This window comes from Somniosus microcephalus, chromosome 18, assembly GCF_052327205.1.
Source record: "Somniosus microcephalus isolate GS21.2 chromosome 18, FLI_Smic_1.0, whole genome shotgun sequence".
Classification (NCBI taxonomy): domain Eukaryota; kingdom Metazoa; phylum Chordata; class Chondrichthyes; order Squaliformes; family Somniosidae; genus Somniosus; species Somniosus microcephalus.
In genome coordinates, this window is record NC_141004.1 from 83,898,480 (window position 1) to 83,916,772 (window position 18,293).

At 48.5% G+C, this 18,293-nt stretch overlaps 1 protein-coding gene and 1 non-coding gene across 4 annotated transcripts; both read left to right on the plus strand.

Moving 5' to 3' along the window:
- Positions 1–1,818: 1,818 nt before the first annotated feature.
- Positions 1,819–14,916, plus strand: srsf3b (serine and arginine rich splicing factor 3b). Of its 3 annotated transcripts, none has more exons than XR_015081751.1 (6): positions 1,819–2,216; positions 2,905–3,112; positions 7,109–7,243; positions 9,764–9,948; positions 12,400–12,441; positions 13,053–13,139. XR_015081751.1 is itself a non-coding variant. In XM_086011721.1 (6 exons), exons 1-6 carry the CDS (start codon positions 2,135–2,137, stop codon positions 13,663–13,665), a joined length of 582 nt encoding a protein of 193 aa, XP_085867847.1. In that variant the 5' UTR covers positions 1,832–2,134; the 3' UTR covers positions 13,666–14,916. The 3 variants fall into 3 exon arrangements, 2 of the variants coding, with proteins under 2 accessions (XP_085867848.1, XP_085867847.1); XM_086011721.1 differs by lacking the exon at positions 9,764–9,948 and adding an exon at positions 13,638–14,916 and having other exon boundaries at positions 1,832–2,216; XM_086011722.1 differs by lacking the exons at positions 12,400–12,441; positions 13,053–13,139 and having other exon boundaries at positions 1,824–2,216; positions 9,483–9,898.
- Positions 2,430–2,563, plus strand: LOC147105422 (small nucleolar RNA SNORA41). Its single transcript, XR_015081773.1, has one exon. It is a non-coding gene; the product is annotated as a small nucleolar RNA SNORA41 (small nucleolar RNA).
- Positions 14,917–18,293: the final 3,377 nt, after the last annotated feature.

Sequence of the window (18,293 nt, forward strand, 5' to 3'; positions counted from 1 at the left end):
GGCGAGCGAGCGCCCGGGGAGAGGGCGAGCGAGCGCCCGGGGGGGTGGGGGTGCGTGCGAGCGCCCGGGGGGAGAGCGGGCGAGCGCCCGGGGAGGGGGAGAGAGAGAGAGAGAGAGAGAGCGGGCGAGCGCCCGGGGAGAGAGAGAGAGAGAGAGAGAGCGCCCGGGGGGGGGGGGGGGGGGGAGAGAGCGGGCGAGCGCCCGGGGGGAGGGAGAGCGGGCGAGCGCCCAGAGAGAGAGAGCGGGCGACGCCCGGGGAGAGAGGGAGAGGGCGAGCGAGCGCTTGGGGGGGGGGGAGGGGAGAGAGCGGGCGCCCGGGGGGAGGGAGAGCGGGCGGGCGCCCGGGGAGGGAGAGAGCGGGCGAGCGCCCGGGGAGGGAGAGAGCGGGCGAGCGCCCGGGGAGAGAGAGGGCGCCCGGGGGGAGAGCGCCCGGGAAGAGGGAGAGAGCCCGGGGTGAGAGAGAGGAAGAGAGCCCGCGAGCCCGGGGAGAGAGAGAGCGAGAGGGAGCCCGGGGAGAGAGCGAGAGGGAGCCCGTGGAGCCCGGGGAGAGAGCGAGAGGGAGCCTGGGGGTTAGAGCGAGAGGGAGGGAGCCTGGGGAGAGAGTGAGTGAGCCCGGGAGGAGTGAGGGAGGGCCCAGGGAGAGGAGGAGGGAGCCTGGGGGGAGAGGAGGGAGAGCCTGGGGAGAGGAGAGAGGGAACCTGGGGGGAGGAGGGAGCGAGCGAGCCCGCCCGGGGTGGGTGAGGGATTGAGCCTGGGGAGAGGAGGAGGAGGGAGAGAGGGAGAGCGCCCAGGGAGAGGAGGGAGGGAGAGCGCCTGGGGAGAGGAGGAGGGAGAGCGCCCAGGGAGAGGAGGGAGGGAGAGCGCCCAGGGAGAGGAGGGAGGGAGAGCGCCCAGGGAGAGGAGGGAGGGAGAGCGCCCAGGGAGAGGAGGGAGGGAGAGCGCCCAGGGAGAGGAGGGAGGGAGTGCGCCCAGGGAGAGGAGGGAGGGAGAGAGCCCAGGGAGAGGAGGGAGGGAGAGAGCCCAGGGAGAGGAGGGAGGGAGAGCGCCCAGGGAGAGGAGGGAGGGAGAGCGCCCAGGGAGAGGAGGGAGGGTGAGCGCCCAGGGAGAGGAGGGAGGGAGGGAGAGAGCCGAGGAGGAGGAGGAGGAGGGAGGGAGAGAGCCCGCCCGGGGTGGGGGGGGGGGGCAGGAGAGAGAGAGCCCGTCTGGGAGGAGAAAGCTGGGGAGGGAGGGAGGCCGCCTAGGGAGAGAGAGGGGGCCCGGGGAGAGGAGGAGGAGGAGGGAGGGCTCCCTGGCCCGGGGAGAGGAGGAGGAGGGAGGGCTCCCTGGCCCGGGGAGAGGGGGCCCAGAGAGAGGGATGGGGTCTGGGGAGAGGAGGAGGAGGGAGGGATCCCTGGCCCGGGGAGGGATGGGGTCCGGGGAGAGGAGGCGGCGGGAGGGATCCCTGGCCCGGGGTGAGAGGGGGCCCAGAGAGAGGGATGGGGTCCGGGGGGAGGAGGGAGGGATCCCTGGCCCGGGGAGAGGAGGAGGAGGGAGAGATCCCTGGCCCGGGGAGGGATGGGGCCCGGGGAGAGGAGGAGGAGGGAGGGATCCCTGGCCCGGGGAGGGATGGGGCCTGGGGAGAGGAGGAGGAGGGAGGGATCCCTGGCCCGGGGAGGGATGGGGTCTGGGGAGAGGAGGAGGAGGGAGGGATCCCTGGCCCGGGGAGGGATGGGGCCTGGGGAGAGGAGGAGGAGGGAGGGATCCCTGGCCCGGGGTGAGAGGGGGCCCAGAGAGAGGGATGGGGTCCGGGGAGAGGAGGAGGAGGGAGGGATCCCTGGCCTGGGGGGAGAGGGGGCCCAAAGAGAGGCTCTTTATTCCTGCTGGCTGTGGAGAAATTCCCACCGGCCTGGCTTTGACACCAGCCGTGCCTGAGCTGAGTTACATTTGCTTGTTCAATGGGTCACATTTGGGGCCAGGACCTACTTGCAGGATTCTATCAGCTTTTCTGCACTCTACCTCTAACATCCTTCAAAGCTCATTTACAAAAAAATATTTTGACCCGGAGCTGTGAAGCTGAGGCTTGCATACTTTTAAGATTTGTGATATCTAGTTCTGTTGGTATTCATTTCACCTCAACTTAAAATCTTTTCTCCTGATGAGATGTGAAAGAATGCTGCAAACTAGCCTGTGCCCCATTGGATGGGATCTCACACTAACTGTACCATTCATGACTTTAGGTATAGTTTTAACAGTTCAGATTAATATTGCGGCTTTCTCAGGCATGGACTATTCTGTTGAATATGTCCAGGTGGAACTTTAACTTGTTTGTATCCAGGCTCTGATTGCCTGTTTGTGTGATGCAGCATTTAAACAGGCTGCCTCCAACCTGCTCATCTGAAAGTTTCGTTTTTTAGCAGTATTCCAATTACTTTGGCTAGTTTTCTGACCATTTCCACAGATACTGGTCTGGAATTGCTTGCCTTGTAGTGGTTTCAGCATTCCTCCTGTGGGACAGTAACTGTCACACTGCTTCCGTTCAACCCTTTCTGTGATTTTAAAGGGCTCAGTAGTGTGATGGACATAATCAGCTGGACTGTGAGCTGCTGTCATACCTACCTGCTCAATATTGGAGGCTAGATACTAGATTTCCTGCAATGTTCAGTGTCCTGGGGAACATGTTGGGATTAGAAAAGGATGTCCTTTAATGCCCTCTATCTCACTACTGTACAATGCTGTCTGGTGATTCCACCTGAATTATTTAGAAGTGCTCATTATGTTGCCTGTTGTTAATGTATTAAATGACCATATTCTGTAGTTTGTCTGGAATGCCTTGAAAGGGGTGGTGTTTCTTGTGTGTAGAAAATATTCTATTATCAGAAGAGGGCTCAGAAGTTGTACGTTAACTTGTCATATCCCGTGTTACAGCCATGAATCATGGTTCGTGTCCTCTAGACTGCAAGGTGTACGTTGGAAACCTGGGAAACAATGGGAACAAGACAGAACTGGAGAGATCGTTTGGATATTATGGCCCACTCCGCAGTGTGTGGGTTGCCCGCAACCCACCTGGCTTTGCTTTTGTTGAGTTTGAAGATCCACGTGATGCTTCGGATGCGGTCAGAGAGCTCGATGGAAGGTAAATGTTTATCTCCCCGATAGTGGCCTCGGCTCCCAACAAGCCGTTCTACTCTTTTACAGCTTTTACGTTTTTCCGCAACATCCTTCCCAGCAAACTGAATCCTAGAGCAGTGAGCGCGGCCTGCTGTTTGGGCGGTGAGCGCGGCCTGCTGTTTGGGCGGTGAGCGCGGCCTGCTGTTTGGGCGGTGAGCGCGCCCTGCTGTTTGGGCGGTGAGCGCGGCCTGCTGTTTGGGCGGTGAGCGCGGCCTGCTGTTTGGGCGGTGAGCGCGCCCTGCTGTTTGGGCGGTGAGCGCGCCCTGCTGTTTGGGCGGTGAGCGCGGCCTGCTGTTTGGGCGGTGAGCGCGGCCTGCTGTTTGGGCGGTGAGCGCGGCCTGCTGTTTGGGCGGTGAGCGCGGCCTGCTGTTTGGGCGGTGAGCGCGGCCTGCTGTTTGGGCGGTGAGCGCGGCCTGCTGTTTGGGCGGTGAGCGCGGCCTGCTGTTTGGGCGGTGAGCGCGGCCTGCTGTTTGGGCGGTGAGCGCGGCCTGCTGTTTGGGCGGTGAGCGCGGCCTGCTGTTTGGGCGGTGAGCGCGGCCTGCTGTTTGGGCGGTGAGCGCGGCCTGCTGTTTGGGCGGTGAGCGCGGCCTGCTGTTTGGGCGGTGAGCGCGGCCTGCTGTTTGGGCGGTGAGCGCGGCCTGCTGTTTGGGTGGTGAGCAGCACCCAACAGCTGTGACTTGGTTTCCTAGTATCTATTTTGTGAGTGCAGCTTTGAGCTGCTTGTCTGATTACTGCAACAGGACAGGCGATTGCTGATGATGTCTTTAAAAACATACACTGGTGGCAAGAGTAAAGCTATAGCAAAATATAATCCAAATGGAGTAGGTTGATTAAAGCACTAATTCAATCCAACTAACACATTTATACTCAATGTCTCCTCTTTTCCTAGCCTTTGCTCTTCCCCACTTTTATTACCAGTAAAGACTTTGAACTTTTAGCTCAGTTCAGCATTGAATTATCCCAAAATTTCGCCCAGTGGTGCAACAATTAGGATTTATCTTATTTTAAATATTTGGACTTTTGGGAAGCATACAGGGCAATCAGCCAGTAAAGAGTTGTCTAATGTTGCCCTTTTTCTATAAAATGCGATGGTGAAAAAACTGGAAGATTTTGTATTTTCTGATTTTGGTGGTAACGCCAACCATAGATTGCGATGTGACTTATAGAGTCAGAGTTATACAGCACAGAAAGAGGCCCATCGTGTCCACGCCGGCCATCAAGCCCGGTCTATTCTGATCCCATTTTCCAGCACTTGGTCCCTAGCCTTGTATGCTATGGCGTTTCAAGTGCTCATCTAAATGCTTCTTGAATGTTGTGAGGGTTCCTGCCTCTACCACCCTTTCAGGCAGTGAGTTCCAGGTTCCAACCACCCTCTGGGTGAAAAAGTTCTTCCTCAAATCCCCTCTAAACCTCCTGCCCCTTACCTTGAAACTATGCCCCCTGGTTATTGACTAAGGGGAATAGTTCCTTTCTGTCTACCCTATCTATGCCCCTCATAATTTTGTACACCTCAATCAGGTCCCCCCTCAGCCTTCTCTGCTCCAAGGAAAACAACCCCAGCCTGTCCAGTCTCTCTTCATAGCTGAAGCGCTGCAGCCCAGGTAACATCCTGGTGAATCTCCTCTGCACCCTCTCCAAAGCAATCATATCCTTCTAGTGTGGCGACCAGAACTGCACACGGTATTCCAGCTGTGGCCTAGCTAGCATTTTGTACAGCTCCATCATAACCTCCCTGCTCTTATATTCTATGCCTCGGCTAATGAAGGCAAGTGTCCCATATGCCTTTTTAACCACCTTATCTACCTGTCCTGCTGCCTTCAGGGATCTATGTACATGCACACCAAGGTCCCTCTGATCCTCTGTCCTGCCTAGGGCTTGTACAATGAGCCACATTTCAATCCCTATACCTATCTTAAGCATTGGTGTTGCAGGAGTGAAATTGCTCCCAGTAAACCTGTTTTAATATGCAGGGTGCAACCCCTGCACATTTGTCTGTATTAAGGATAATTGCCACCTGTGTTTGCTAATGTTAAGCGTGCAAGTACTTCAACTACATTGCTAAGTCGTTCCAAACTATTTTTCTCTGGGAGCCGGTTCGTCCTCAACCTGGCTTCCTTTTAAGTTTGGTATTTCAGCCCTTGAATGGAGGAGACCTTTTTCTGCATAAATACATATATTCCTAGTCAGACCCGGTTAACCTGGGACTCAGTGCATCGAACGTCTGGGGATCCAAACAATGTTTCCTTATGAGCAAACAGTTCCCATTACACATGTACTAGATAATCCAACAATTCAATGAACCTGATACCATTGAACAGACCCCCATTGTTCTCTGCTGGGCACACACACGAATATCTAGCTCAATATTATCTAATAGAAATTGCCAAGTGGCCACAGCAATGCGGTTTGTCACGTAAATTAATTTGAGTAGAAAATGTCTTGGGTACCCTCAATACAGGTAAATGTATTTATTTACTTAACAGACAGCTACCACCTTAGCCAAGGTGTACTGGTGTGACTACCCTAAATATTACTGTTGGGAGCTCAATACTAGATTTTCTGCCTTGCCCAGCATTGTGGGGCAGGTATGAGTATAGTTCAGGGGGCATCAATGTCCTTCAGTGGTATGGTGGGTGTCCCAAGTTAGTTGGGGAGCTGGCAGTCAGCCTCCCTATTGATACAATACCAGCACTTGTCAGTATTGCTGCTAGGCCGTCGCTATGGGGGTCTTGTATCTATATTGCAATGCGCACCCTGCAGACAGCTTCAACTGCAGTGCTGGCGAGCCTGGCATTCACCCCAGCTGTTAATGTACAGCAAAACTGTTGCTGCAACATCCACTCCAGACACAAGTTCCAGTTTCAATGTGCTTTAGTACTGCTGATAGTTTTTCTTGCCCTTTTCACGCTAGATATTTTTGAGCATGTTTCAAGCTGCTCTTGTGTGTGAGCCTTCGCTCCCTACATCCACAAGAGGGGTTTCGCTTGCCCTGCTGTTTAGGTGTTGCGGAGCCCCCAGGATACAGAACAAAGTACCCTTTTAACTACTTTAGCTGGTATTTTTAACCGCTGCCTCCATGGGTGTCCTCCTCGTCTTTGAAAGGCAGCAGAATAACTACATTTGTTCTGGGCTACTGCCAGAGTTGAGCAGTAAATTAAATGCATAGTAGCAGTAATATATCATGCTTACATTATAATAAATAATTAACAACTTCTATACCAGCCTATATTTAAATATGTACCGTATCTGACTAGCAAGCACTGTGAAGTAGATTCTCTTTGAAGTGTGTAGAAGTCTCTTGTTTGAAAGTCCTGCATAGGCTCAAGTTATGAAGAGGCCAGTCTGATGCATTTCAACAAATCGCACAGCATGTTTGTATTTGCATTGAGTAGTTTGATTCCTCCCTCCAGCAGATTGCCAAGCAGCCAACTGACAAATCATTGTAGACCAGCAATTGTCTGCCATGTAGACCAGTAATTCTTTTTCACCGGGGCCCTTTGGAAGCTGCGATAAGATGGCTTCCTTGCCGTAAGTCATTGGACTATAGGTAATGGGGGAGCAGCACTGACCCCACCTTTCCTATCCTCAGCAGGCTTGCTCTCTGAATTCAGCTACTTGTTGATTTTTTTTGTTGCGTCCTGTGAAGAATATATTTGCCCAAAGCTAGTCTTTTATTATGCTGGATTGTCATCTTAAAAAAAAAAAAAAAAAAAAAAAAAAAAATTCTGTATGAGACATGATTAAACTTTCGACACAAGCCCTTTTTAGGATTGATTAAATCAGAGGGCTGGGGAGGCCAGCTAGAGATTGAGTACAGCTGTGTAACTTCCACCGAGGCTGCTAATGGTTTAATGACTGATCACTAGATCTACAGGAGCTACATACCGTACCCGTGCCAGTGGTTTTGTATTTGCAGGGGCGGTTGCGTGAGTATGAAGCATTTACTTGTACTAATTTTCAGGAATCTCTGTGGCTGCCGTGTTCGTGTAGAACTGTCCAATGGTGAGAGACGCATTCGTAACCGTGGCCCGCCTCCAGCGTGGGCCAGGCGTTCTCGTGAGGATTATCGCCGCAGAAGCCCCCCAGTCCGGCGCAGGTAACACTCAAAGGCTTTGCCTTCTGATGTAGCTGTGCATGCAAAAATTCAAATTTTAAAATTGCTGTAATTGTTTTCCATCTGTGTAATTCATGTATTTGAGCTGTTTGCTTGATGTAATGGCTACTAGTGATGGGCGACATGGTTTTGAACAACAGCCTGAAGTTTCCTGATAATGTGTTCAATGCATTTAATGTGTATGTATATAGGGATGGACTCCACTTGGAGTTCTGTGGGTTGCCAGCAGGGATGTCATGATGAAGATAACTGTTTAAAAGGCATGTTATCACTTGGATAAGGACTGCTTCATTGGGATGCCAGTCGAACTCCCAGTATCCAAGCTATACTAATATATTTGGAGTTGTCCAAGCGGCGAGTAATCTAGGCATGGACTTCTGCCTTGTGGCTGTAAATGCTGTGCGGTCACTGTTGACGGGTAACTCTGTAAACTTGGGCTTTTGATAGCTTTGACTTTCAAGGGCACCCAACGGTAATGCCAGCCTTCCACTGATGGTCGTACATCTGATCACATTGCTGCTCTTGATGTTGACCCCTGTTCCTTGCGAACAGTTTGAACTGTCTGAATGAAAGGCCTCCCATTGAGTTGCCTCTTGCAATCGGCTTAGATTGTGCTCTTGTATAAGGACATCATGACAACCCTAGTTGCAAGGCCCAGTAGCCTTTGTGGTTCTTCAGTAAGCTGGAAACGCACCACATGTAAACGCAGTGGCCTCCCGCTCCTGTGTGTTGTGGTAAGGCTGTTGCCATTTCAGCTCTCGGGCACTGCTGGTCCAAGAGCTTTAACTTTTGCTTATTCATTTTACAGCGTCGTAAGTTATCCTAAGCTTTGGTACTAAAATACTGCTGCAAGGAATCAGAATTGGCCAGTCGGGTTATTAAATTGAGACCATCGTCCAAAATGGGCTGTTTTTAAAGTAACCTAAAATGGAAATGTTTTCACCCAAACAGCTTTTTAAAAAATCCTGATCTAGTATTTGAAGAGTTGCTGCCCTATGCACAGGATAAGGCTCTAGTTATAAACTTTTAATAAACCCTTTCTGTTTCCTCTCTTGACAACCATAATTCACTCCCCAATCTGAATGATTTACCAGCTGTTCACGTGCTTTATCTAGTCAGTGTGAAGTGGTTTGCCCTTATTTAGCACGTAGAATGAGTGTTTTAAACCTACAGGCCAGTTCTGTACCTCCAGAGTCTGTTTTAGTACTGTTGCAAAAAATGGACCTGCTGCCCCAGCATTCCCTTTAGGTACCTGAGTAACGATGGAAAGTCTAATGTGAAACTTCATTCCAAATCATCTGCTAGACTCGTTTTGAGAATGAATTTGCCTTTCGAGGGAATGCTGGGGAGAGGGGTCTTTGGGTTACCAGAGGTTAAGATAAAGACTTTAGAAATGTTTCCAAACCTGTACCGTGATTTCGAAAACTGTTCTGTACAAAATGTTAATGGCTTAAGTTCTCTTCTAATTTGAGTACCAATCGTTGTCTGGGCTTTATCTGAACCCCTGGTTTACTAAGCTTACTAGTGCAGCCTGTCAGCTGAGAGCTTTTGCAGAGGGCAATAATCTGAGCTGAGATTATTTCTGGGGTGCACTGTTGCCTTGTGAAGGTACATCGAGGCCGATTGCACTCCAGCCTAGGGTTCCTTCTGCGGTGGCTTTATTGACTCTGAATTTAACATGAGAAGCAGACCTTTCCTCTTCCCCGGTGTGGGAGAGTTTGCTGGCGAGTTGGCAGTAAAACAAGTGCACCCGTCTGTCATGAGCAGCCCATGGCCGAAAGTTTCCTGTTTCTAAGTTCAATGCCGTAACTCTGGCAAACTCATCTTCACATTTGAGATGCAACTTGGATTCTTGACATCCAAGCACAGCAGTGTTGGCACGTCTCGTCCCCTGAGGGGGTAAGAATTCTGCTTTCCACAAAGAAGAGCATCATGCAGGTTAGTGGCACTCATTTCTTTATTGTTTGCATTCAGAAGGAACCCTGATTAGCAGATTTATAAATTGCATAGCATGTTGCTGCATTCTGGCCAGTTGCAATACGATTGATGCAAAATGTTAATAGGTTAAATGTTGCTGTTTTGCATTGTCACTCATCACTAATGGCTAAATGATTTGATAATCAAGATTGGTTTTACTGATAGCTTGTGTGTTGCACTATTTTTTAAAGATGCATTTTTATCCATTTATTTATATATTAATAAAAATGAACCCCCCTTGCAGAGTCACCATCATGCCTCTTCTCACCACCCTTCGAATCTACATTAGCCAGTCAACTAGCCCTTTCAGCGTCATGTGACCAGCGCGCCCCAATCAGCTTGGCTGGTGTCGGTATCACATGACCAAGGCATGTCCAGTCGTCAGGTTGCACCACCGCCCTTTGGTTCCCAAGCATGCTGTTTCTCAGCCTCTTCTCCAACCATGACCAATCGGCAGCGGCTGCCTCAACTGCCCGCACATTCTGGTCAATCAGCTGTTTACTTTACTCGTTGTCTCCACAACAGCAGCCGAACACTCAGCATTTGTCTCAGCAGCCTTCGGCTAAATAAAAAGCAGGAAAAAAACCACTACACCCCCCTCTGCCAACCAAATACCACGCATCTGGCAAACCTTTTCAGCAAATTCCACCTGGCCGTCAGTCCGGCAGCCTCACCTCTCCATTTCTAGCTTGTTGAAAACCAAAAGACTAGTAAGTTTTTCCTGCTTTATACAATAGTCTACTGCTGGTATAATGGAGTAAGCTTTTTGACAAGGTAAAGAGACTATAGTGTTCTGTTAGGGGCTGGCTGTGTAAAGTCTAAATTTACTTTTAAACAAAGTTCTCGCGTTTAGAAAGTAGCAAGACTTTTGCACTTGTGTACTGGAATAACATCTAAATCCTTTGTTGTGTAACGTCCTTTATTAGATTGTACACTCATAATTCAGCGTGGCATTCGTCACCTGTCTGACGTTTTCAGCCCCAAGTGCAAAAATGTCTTAAAAATTGGGCCAGAGTAACTCTGAAGGGACGTGCCATTTGCCTCAACTCTGGCACTGAAATCAAGGGACGGAATCAGCTTCGCATTTTTAAAATTTAACTCTTAATATCTCCCAGCTCCCATTACTTAATGAAACTTCAGATCTTTGCCCCTTTGTTTGGCATGCAAACCCCTTTGAGTTTTAAAGGCTGATTGGCAGGCTACAGCCATCGGCTTTTCTGTGGATTTCCGGCTACACGGTACAAAATACACACTGGGCTCACTGCAAACCCCACCCACCTGAGCGTTCATCAAAGTTAAAAGCAGGCCGTTGGTTCCCTTGAGAGCTGGCCTGGCCCTGGACGGTGATGGGAGTGTAGCGGGGATCTGTGCGTGTTAGAGATTGTAGGCTAATTGGAGTGGATAGTCCTTGGTGCAGAAAATAATGCAGCATGGTGGAAAAAATCACAATCGGGCACCTGGCTGCCCATGAAGTAAATGTGGTGTCTGAGCCCCATTGAACTGGCAGCGGCCATGCAGTGCCAGCTGTCCAGCAGTAGACATCTTGGTGACATTAACGTCCTAATTGCCTTCTCTTCCTTTTTTAAAAACCCAGCCCTGGATTTTTTCCACTATGAGGACGGTGTACAGTGGTGGCTTGATCAGACAGCGGCTCAGTGCTGATTCTGCACAACGCTGTCGATCACTGATAAGGGGTGGGGGGCATATAAAGCAGTGTAAAAATGCATGCAGCACTTTCCAAGTTTTTTCCATGTTGCAATCGATAATTGGGGGGGGGGGGGGGGGGTTTGATATTTTGCTGGGTGAAGGTGTTCTCTATCGGCTTCTCAGCTTCCAGCAGCCCCACTTTAGTGCAACATTGGCTGGGTTGTCTTTTGCCTTCCGAATTAACAGTTGTGTTGATAAGCCACTACTGGGTACATCATGTCCTCAAGTCAGGGAAGCAGATTAATGTGCAAGTTATTGAGAATCCAGAAGTCAGGCCTGCAGACACTGCAGTGAGCCTTTGAATTTGGAATTAAAGCCAGTTAAACCAAACAATTCAGCGTTAACAGAACACTTTTCCATGTGGTTTAAGTATGTGCGATGTATTGAATTGTGACAGCTGTGTATATAAATTAAAAAGCTGTGCTAAGATAGTACTGTTTCGTGCACCTTCAGTTACTAAAGCTGCACCCAGGGATGGAAATCTCACGGGTCAATCACCCGTGCAGGGACATTTGTCCCTAATATTTGGGAGCCTGTCGAGCAAACTAAAATGGTGAATTGTTCTACCATTTGAGCTTTCCTGTAGCTCACTGGGGGCCTCTGCTGGCAATAAGTGCAAGCTGCATTGCTGCAGATACTTGTAACATGCTTTAAGGACCTGAATACTTTTTACACAGTTTGGTCCCTAACCAGTAGACCCCACTCTAAACATTTTCCATCCCTGCTGTTAACCTGTAGGTTCCTCTAATTGCTGGAACATGGTGTGTACAGTCAATGCGTTCCACTGTAGCAAGGATCTTTTAAGCATTCTGTTTATCGAGGCTACGTTATTACACCAATGCAGGGTTTTCTGGAGTGCATGCTTCACCTTGTACGGGCCCACCAAGAGCTGAGGGGTCCAGAGGTCAGCCGGCCTATTCCCTTGTTAAATCAGCAAAGGTGTAAATTTGCAGTTGGATTTCCTCCCTGTTGCTGGCTTACTGTCCCTTGGTGCAGTATAATGGTATGAGTCGACCCTGGTCTCCATTCGCTTCCCGGTTTTTCCAAATTGAGTTTTAAATATATTTTTTAATGACCGCTAGTATTTTCCTGTGTAAAGTAAATGGGTTTATTTGCAATGCAAGTTATTAAATTGATTTGAAGTCCTCTTGCTACACTTGGAATAGACTCCAGGTTATAGGCCCAGTAAGGAGAACCCTGCAATGGTGTTCGCTCATCTTGAAGCTTCATTGAAATGTCATGCTGTATAGATAAATTTTAATCTTAAAAGTCAGGTTTTTGTGCAGGCGGTTTGTCAAACCTTGGGTACATATGTTACAGCGTTTAATGACCTTTACTAGTGAGCCGGGGTTATTGGGACCAGGTGTGGTCGAGTAGGATGGTACTTCGCACCGCTCATTGTGCAGGAACTGCAGTCAGTTCACTTCCTAACTGGTCTCCCTTCTCGCTTCTAGATCACCACCTCGCCGGAGGAGCTTCAGCAGGAGTCGGAGCAGGTACGGATCCCACTGCTCGAGACTGAGCCTAAATGAACAGTACTAGCTGATGGGAAGGGAAGGCTTGTCTTGGATCATTCTCGAACCTTTCGATCTCTCTTGTTCCTGCTGCCTCACTGATGTGACAAGTTTCGGTCACACTATCCGGCATGCTGCTCCTTGTCACTGCATCCTCACTGGGCTGGGATTGACTCATCTCATTGGCTCTTGCTCTGTAACTCTTTTTCTAGAGCCTCAAAAAATAATGAAATAACAGTTTAGATTATTTAAATTATTGGATAGTTCAAAGTTTTTTGTGGGATGACTTGAATTAACAGGAGTAGCCGGTAATTTGTGTGCAGTATCACTTCTTCCCTTGCTGCATCTGCCGTTTAAAATGTTTTGGGGTAAAACATCTGCAGTGTCTTCATTGCTTGTCACTTGAATTTTGGGTCCCTATCCCAGTGTAGAAAGAGTTTGGGGGTGGTGAGTATGTAGGGGGAGCACTGCTCCTTTATGGCGGAGCATTGTGTCTATTGAATGCATGTTGGATGCTGAGTAGAGGTGGGATGTTTGTCAAAATTGGTCGTAGTAGACCTCGTGATCTAACAACATGTTTGGCTTTATTGTAGGTCCCTCTCGAGGGATCGTAGGAGAGAGAGGTCCCTCTCCAGGGAGAGGAACCACAAACAATCTCGCTCGTTCTCCAGGTCTCGCAGGTAAGTTGGAATAGACACTTATACTGGTGGGAAACTTGAGTAGATTAGCGCTACAAAAATACTAATGCTAGATAGAGTAAAGGAGGGTTGGTTCTTTCAACTTGTGTATTATCTTGGGGTTTTCACTGCAGCGAGGTACTATTCCCGTTTGGGTGGCTCTAGATTCCTTTTTAATGCTACAGAACATGAGTTTAGTATCTGACCATAACTGTGCTGTAGGGGCACTGTGTGTTAATTCTGACAGCCTGTATTGGGATAACTGCATACTTCTGATTAGTATCCAGGAATAGTGGGCATTTTGGGATATTGAAAATTCATTGGGATTCTCAATGTAATTTTAATAAATGCTTGTAAAAGCCAGAGGGTATTCCATGTGGACAGGGTGGAGCTGAAGGGAGAATTTCAATTGATTTGTAAAGTGGGTCAGGGTGCTCTGGCAGTGTGCAAGCCGAAAAGTACGATGGGCTGTGTGTTCTAAACCTTTCTTCTCTGTTGTAGCCGCTCCAGGTCAAACGATAGGAAGTGAATCTGAAGCATCGTGGCCTTTGTGAAGATCCATGTACAGACTGTCGGAGTTGTTAAGAATGTGTTTTGCATTTGTTTAATAGACTCTTAAGACGTGTAGTTCATTGCATTTTTTACCCTATTTTAGCCGTTCATTGTTTTTCTTTTCATGTTATTCTATAATGTAACCAGTGATAAGATTTTCAAATGCAGAAATTGTCAAACCTGTGAATTATGGGCAGAGTTGAGGGTTTTATAAAGGTGGGATTGTATTGTGGGCAGACCACTGATTGATTGCTTACCTACTGCATTGTCTGTTGAGGGTTCATCTCCATCTGTTGCTGGATTCCATAAGCTTGTCCATCTCCAGCCGATCTGATGGGAACGATTCTCCCCGCCCACCCAGCAGACCTGACCAGCAGCGGTTTTAATTCATTTCTCGATTATTGGCAGGCAACCATTCTAAGCCTCGTAGACTTTTTAACACAACTTTGTGGCAGTGTGCTGTTTAACCTGTGCCATGCCATCTGTGGGTTATGTGCTGAGTGATGGTTTCTTTGTATTTAATAGTTTTTCATGTGTGTTTTCTAAAAATACTTGCAAGCAGACACACAAACTGTGGTGTTGCTATTTGTAAATCCCTCACTTGTTAGTTTGTGGTAGAGTCCAGTTATGTGCAGTGCTTTGGGACATCACTGGAACAGGAATTATGTAGTGAACGCATTGGAATGTATTTGCAATATTCTCGTCTTGTGTATGAAGGACGTGTTCTTTGACATTCAATAGAAATGACAATATTATCTTGGAAGGCCAGGGGTGTGGAGTCTTACAGGCTTTGAAAATGATTGGTGGCTTGCTAGCTCTTACCATGATAGAGGAAGAATTGAATTTAGACATTCTGGAAAGTGACATTTCTTGCTACCAACCTATTCACTTTTCCTGCATGAAATTCTCATACTGGCCATTGGCTTCAAGATGTCAGGAGTGCTGGGTAGATCTTTGAGTTGTGTGCTCATGTCCACAGATTGAAGGGAGCTGCTGTTTCCTGTGCTGGATATGCTTTATGTTGAGTCCTTTTCTCCTCGATGACTGCATTGTAAATATAGGGTGTGACATGCTGCCCTGACTGTATCTTGCCCACTGGTGATATTATGAGGAGGAGAAGTTGGAGGAATACATTTTTTCCCTTTGTGATCCTGTTCCTTACTTCACCCTGCACCATTTGTACGCTGTTTTGTGACTTTCTTGGAAATAAACTTTGGTTACACAACAATTTCTGCAGTAGTTTCTTGAATTCTGTTACGTGCAGTTATTATAACTGGCGTGACAACTTAATGTGGCTGCCTGCTGTTAAGTACAGAATGCAGCTTCTGGGGCCGGGAGGAGGAGGACCCATTTTAGTATTGCAAATTCCAGCTGCATTCACCTACAAATTGCATAGTCCCTAAATGTCATCCTGTAAGTTGTCTTGTAATCAAGACCTGTCCCATGCATGACCTCGTCTGGATTGAGTATTGACATTCCTGGATAATCAGCGGTGACTTCCCCTCATTGGCTGTCCATCCATCCCCCCTGTTGAAATGTGCTATGGAGAGGGGTCTGCCAGTCAGCTCCATGTTATTAAACTGGCACCTTCAAATTGCCAAACTCTTCACCAACCCCCCCCCCCCCCTTTCAAGATGCTGTCGCCTTGCTGAAATATTCTGCCTCGTGTTTGCTCTTCCACATGCCTCACCTTCAGTTTTGACACCCATGCCTACTCCAGAATCCCCATTGTACGACACCAACTTCTCACTTGCAGACCAGAGCACAAGGTATATAATGTGGCCAGACCTGGATTGACCACATTGAACAATACTGCAAGTCTGGCCAAATCCTATTTTACAATTACGCTGGAGGGTAGAAAACAAACCCTGAACCCCTCCACTGACCAGCCATGTCTTCCCAATCCCTCAATTCTCACCCCTACTGCCAAGTGTCGGTGGAGTTTTTGTGTTGCAACATCCAGGTTACCTGCTGCCTCCTATTCCTCATCTCCACACTACCCCTAGGCAGCATTGTCTGTAGGCATCGGGTTAGCTTCCCTCTGGATGCTCTAGGGCAACCAGTGGCCTGTTCTCACTGCTCGTCAGGGCTGGGCCATTGATAGGCCAGAATGTTCTCCACTTCAGCATTTGAAAGACAAGCCATTTTGTGCTCCCGTCACAATTGCCGCACCCTGTAGTGTGGATCTCGGGGACTTTCTGGCACAAACAAAAATGAACCTGATGGTGCACATGCTCAATGTTTGCTGCAGTCTGTGATGGGTTTAAACTAATCATATATCGTAGAATAGAAATTTACAGCACGGGAGACCATTCGGCCCATCTTGTCTGTGCCAGCTGACAGAGCTATCCACCCTAATCCCACTTTCCAGCACTTCACAGAATCACAGAAACCCCACAGTGCAGATAGAGGCCATTTCGGCCCATCGAGCCTGCACCGACACATATCCCACCCGATCCCCGTAACCCCTACACCAACACATATCCCACCCTATCCCTGTAACCCCACGTATTTAATCCCCCTAACACTAAGGGTCAATTTATCATAGCCAATCAACCTAACCTGTACATCTTTGGACTGTGGGAGGAAACCGGAGCACCCGGAGGAAACCCACGCAAACACGGGAAGAATGTGCAAACTCCACACAGACAGTCGCCCGAGGCCGGATTCGAACCCGGGTCCCTGGCGCTGTGAGGCAACAGTGCTAACCACTATGCCACCGTGCTGCCCTTGGTCCGTATCCTTATAGGTTACGGCACTTAAAAGTGCATATCCAAGTACTTTTTAAATGTGATATTAAGAAATTTACAGATGATACAAAAATAGTATTTCAGGCAGTGAGTTCCAGACCCACACCACCCTCTGGGTGAAAACATTTCTCCTCAAATCCCCATTAAACGTCCTACCAATTACTTTAAATCTTATGTCCCCTGGTTATCGACCCCTCTGCTAAGGGAAATATCCACTCTTATCTAGGCCCCTCATAATTTTATGCATCTCAATTAGGTCTCCTCTCGGCCTCCTCTGTTCCAAAGAAAACAACCCCAGTCTATCCTTATAGCTAAAATTCCCCAGCCCAGGCAACATCCTCATAAATCTCCTTTGTACCCTCTCTAGTGCAATCACATCCTTTCTGTAATGTGACCAGAACTGCACGTAGTATTCTAGCTGCGGCCTAACTAGTGTTTTATACAGTTCAAGCATACCCCCCCCCCCCCCCCCCCCAGCTCTTATATTCAATGCCTTGGCTAATAAAGGCAAGTATCCCGAATGCTGCCTTAACCACCTTATCTACATGGCCTGCTACCTTCAGGGCCCTGTGGACATGCACTCCAAGATCCCTCTGATCCTCTGCACTTCAGTGTCCTACCATTTATAGTGTATTGCCTTGCCTTGTTAGCCCTCCCCAAATGCATTACCTCACTTCTCTGGATTGAATTGCATTTGCCACTGTTCTGCCCACCTGACCAGTCCATTAATGTCTTCCTGCAATCTATAGCTGCTTTCTTCATCCATCACACGGCCAATTTTTGTATCATCTGCAAATTTCTTAATGATTTGGACTTGAATGTAGGAAGTATGATTGAGATATGCCACAAAAAGCAAAGGGCCCAGTACTGAGCCCTGCGGAACCCCACTGGAAACAGCCTTCCAGTCACAGAAACACCCTTCGACCATTGCCCTTTGTTTCCTGCCTCTGAGCCAATTTCGGATCCAACTTGCTACTTTGCCTTGGATTCCCATGGGCTTTTACTTTCATGACCAGTCTGCCATGCGGGCCTTATCAAAAGCCTTGCTAAAATCCATATGCAGGAAACTTTGGTTTATCCGGAGGTTAACTGTCTGGAATGCTCGAGCCACCGGCAAAAATCAGGAGCCGTTTCGTTAGGTTTTTTTTCTTTTCGTTGCTTTTTTTTCACCAGTCAGGCTCTGCAAGGTCTCGCTGAAGCTGTTGCTAAGCTACAGAGACGCTTGCAAGGTACAGCCGACTGTTTAGAAGCTGTTGCTAAGCAACAGGGTTTGTTGCCAGATACGGAGCTCAAAATCTCCGTATGTTTCAACATTAGCGCTGGTTTGTCCGGCAGTTTTGATGGGACGGCAACAGCTCGGTCCCGTCGGTGCCGGATATCACAAAGTTTCCTGTAGACTACATCAAACACACTACCCTCATCGACCCTCCTTGTTACCTCAAAAAATACAACCAAGTTAGTCACACACGACCTTCCTTTAACAAATCCATGCTGATTGTTCCTGATTAATCCGTGTCTTTCTAAGTGAAGATTTGTCCTGCCCCTCAGAATTTTTTTCAATAATTTTCCCACCACTGAGGTTAGGCTGACTGGCCTGTAATTACTCAGTCTATCCCTTTCTCCCTTTTTAAACAACGGCACCACATTAGCAGTCCTCCGGCACCACACCTGTAGCCAAAGAGGATTGGAAAATGGCCAGAGCCTCTGCTATTTTCTCTCTTACTTCTCAACAGTCTGGGATACATTTCATCCAGGCCTGGGGATTTATCCACTTTCAAAGATGTTAAACTCCTTAATACTTCCTCTCTCACTGTGCTTATTTCATCTAATATTTCGCACTCCTCCTCCCTGATTG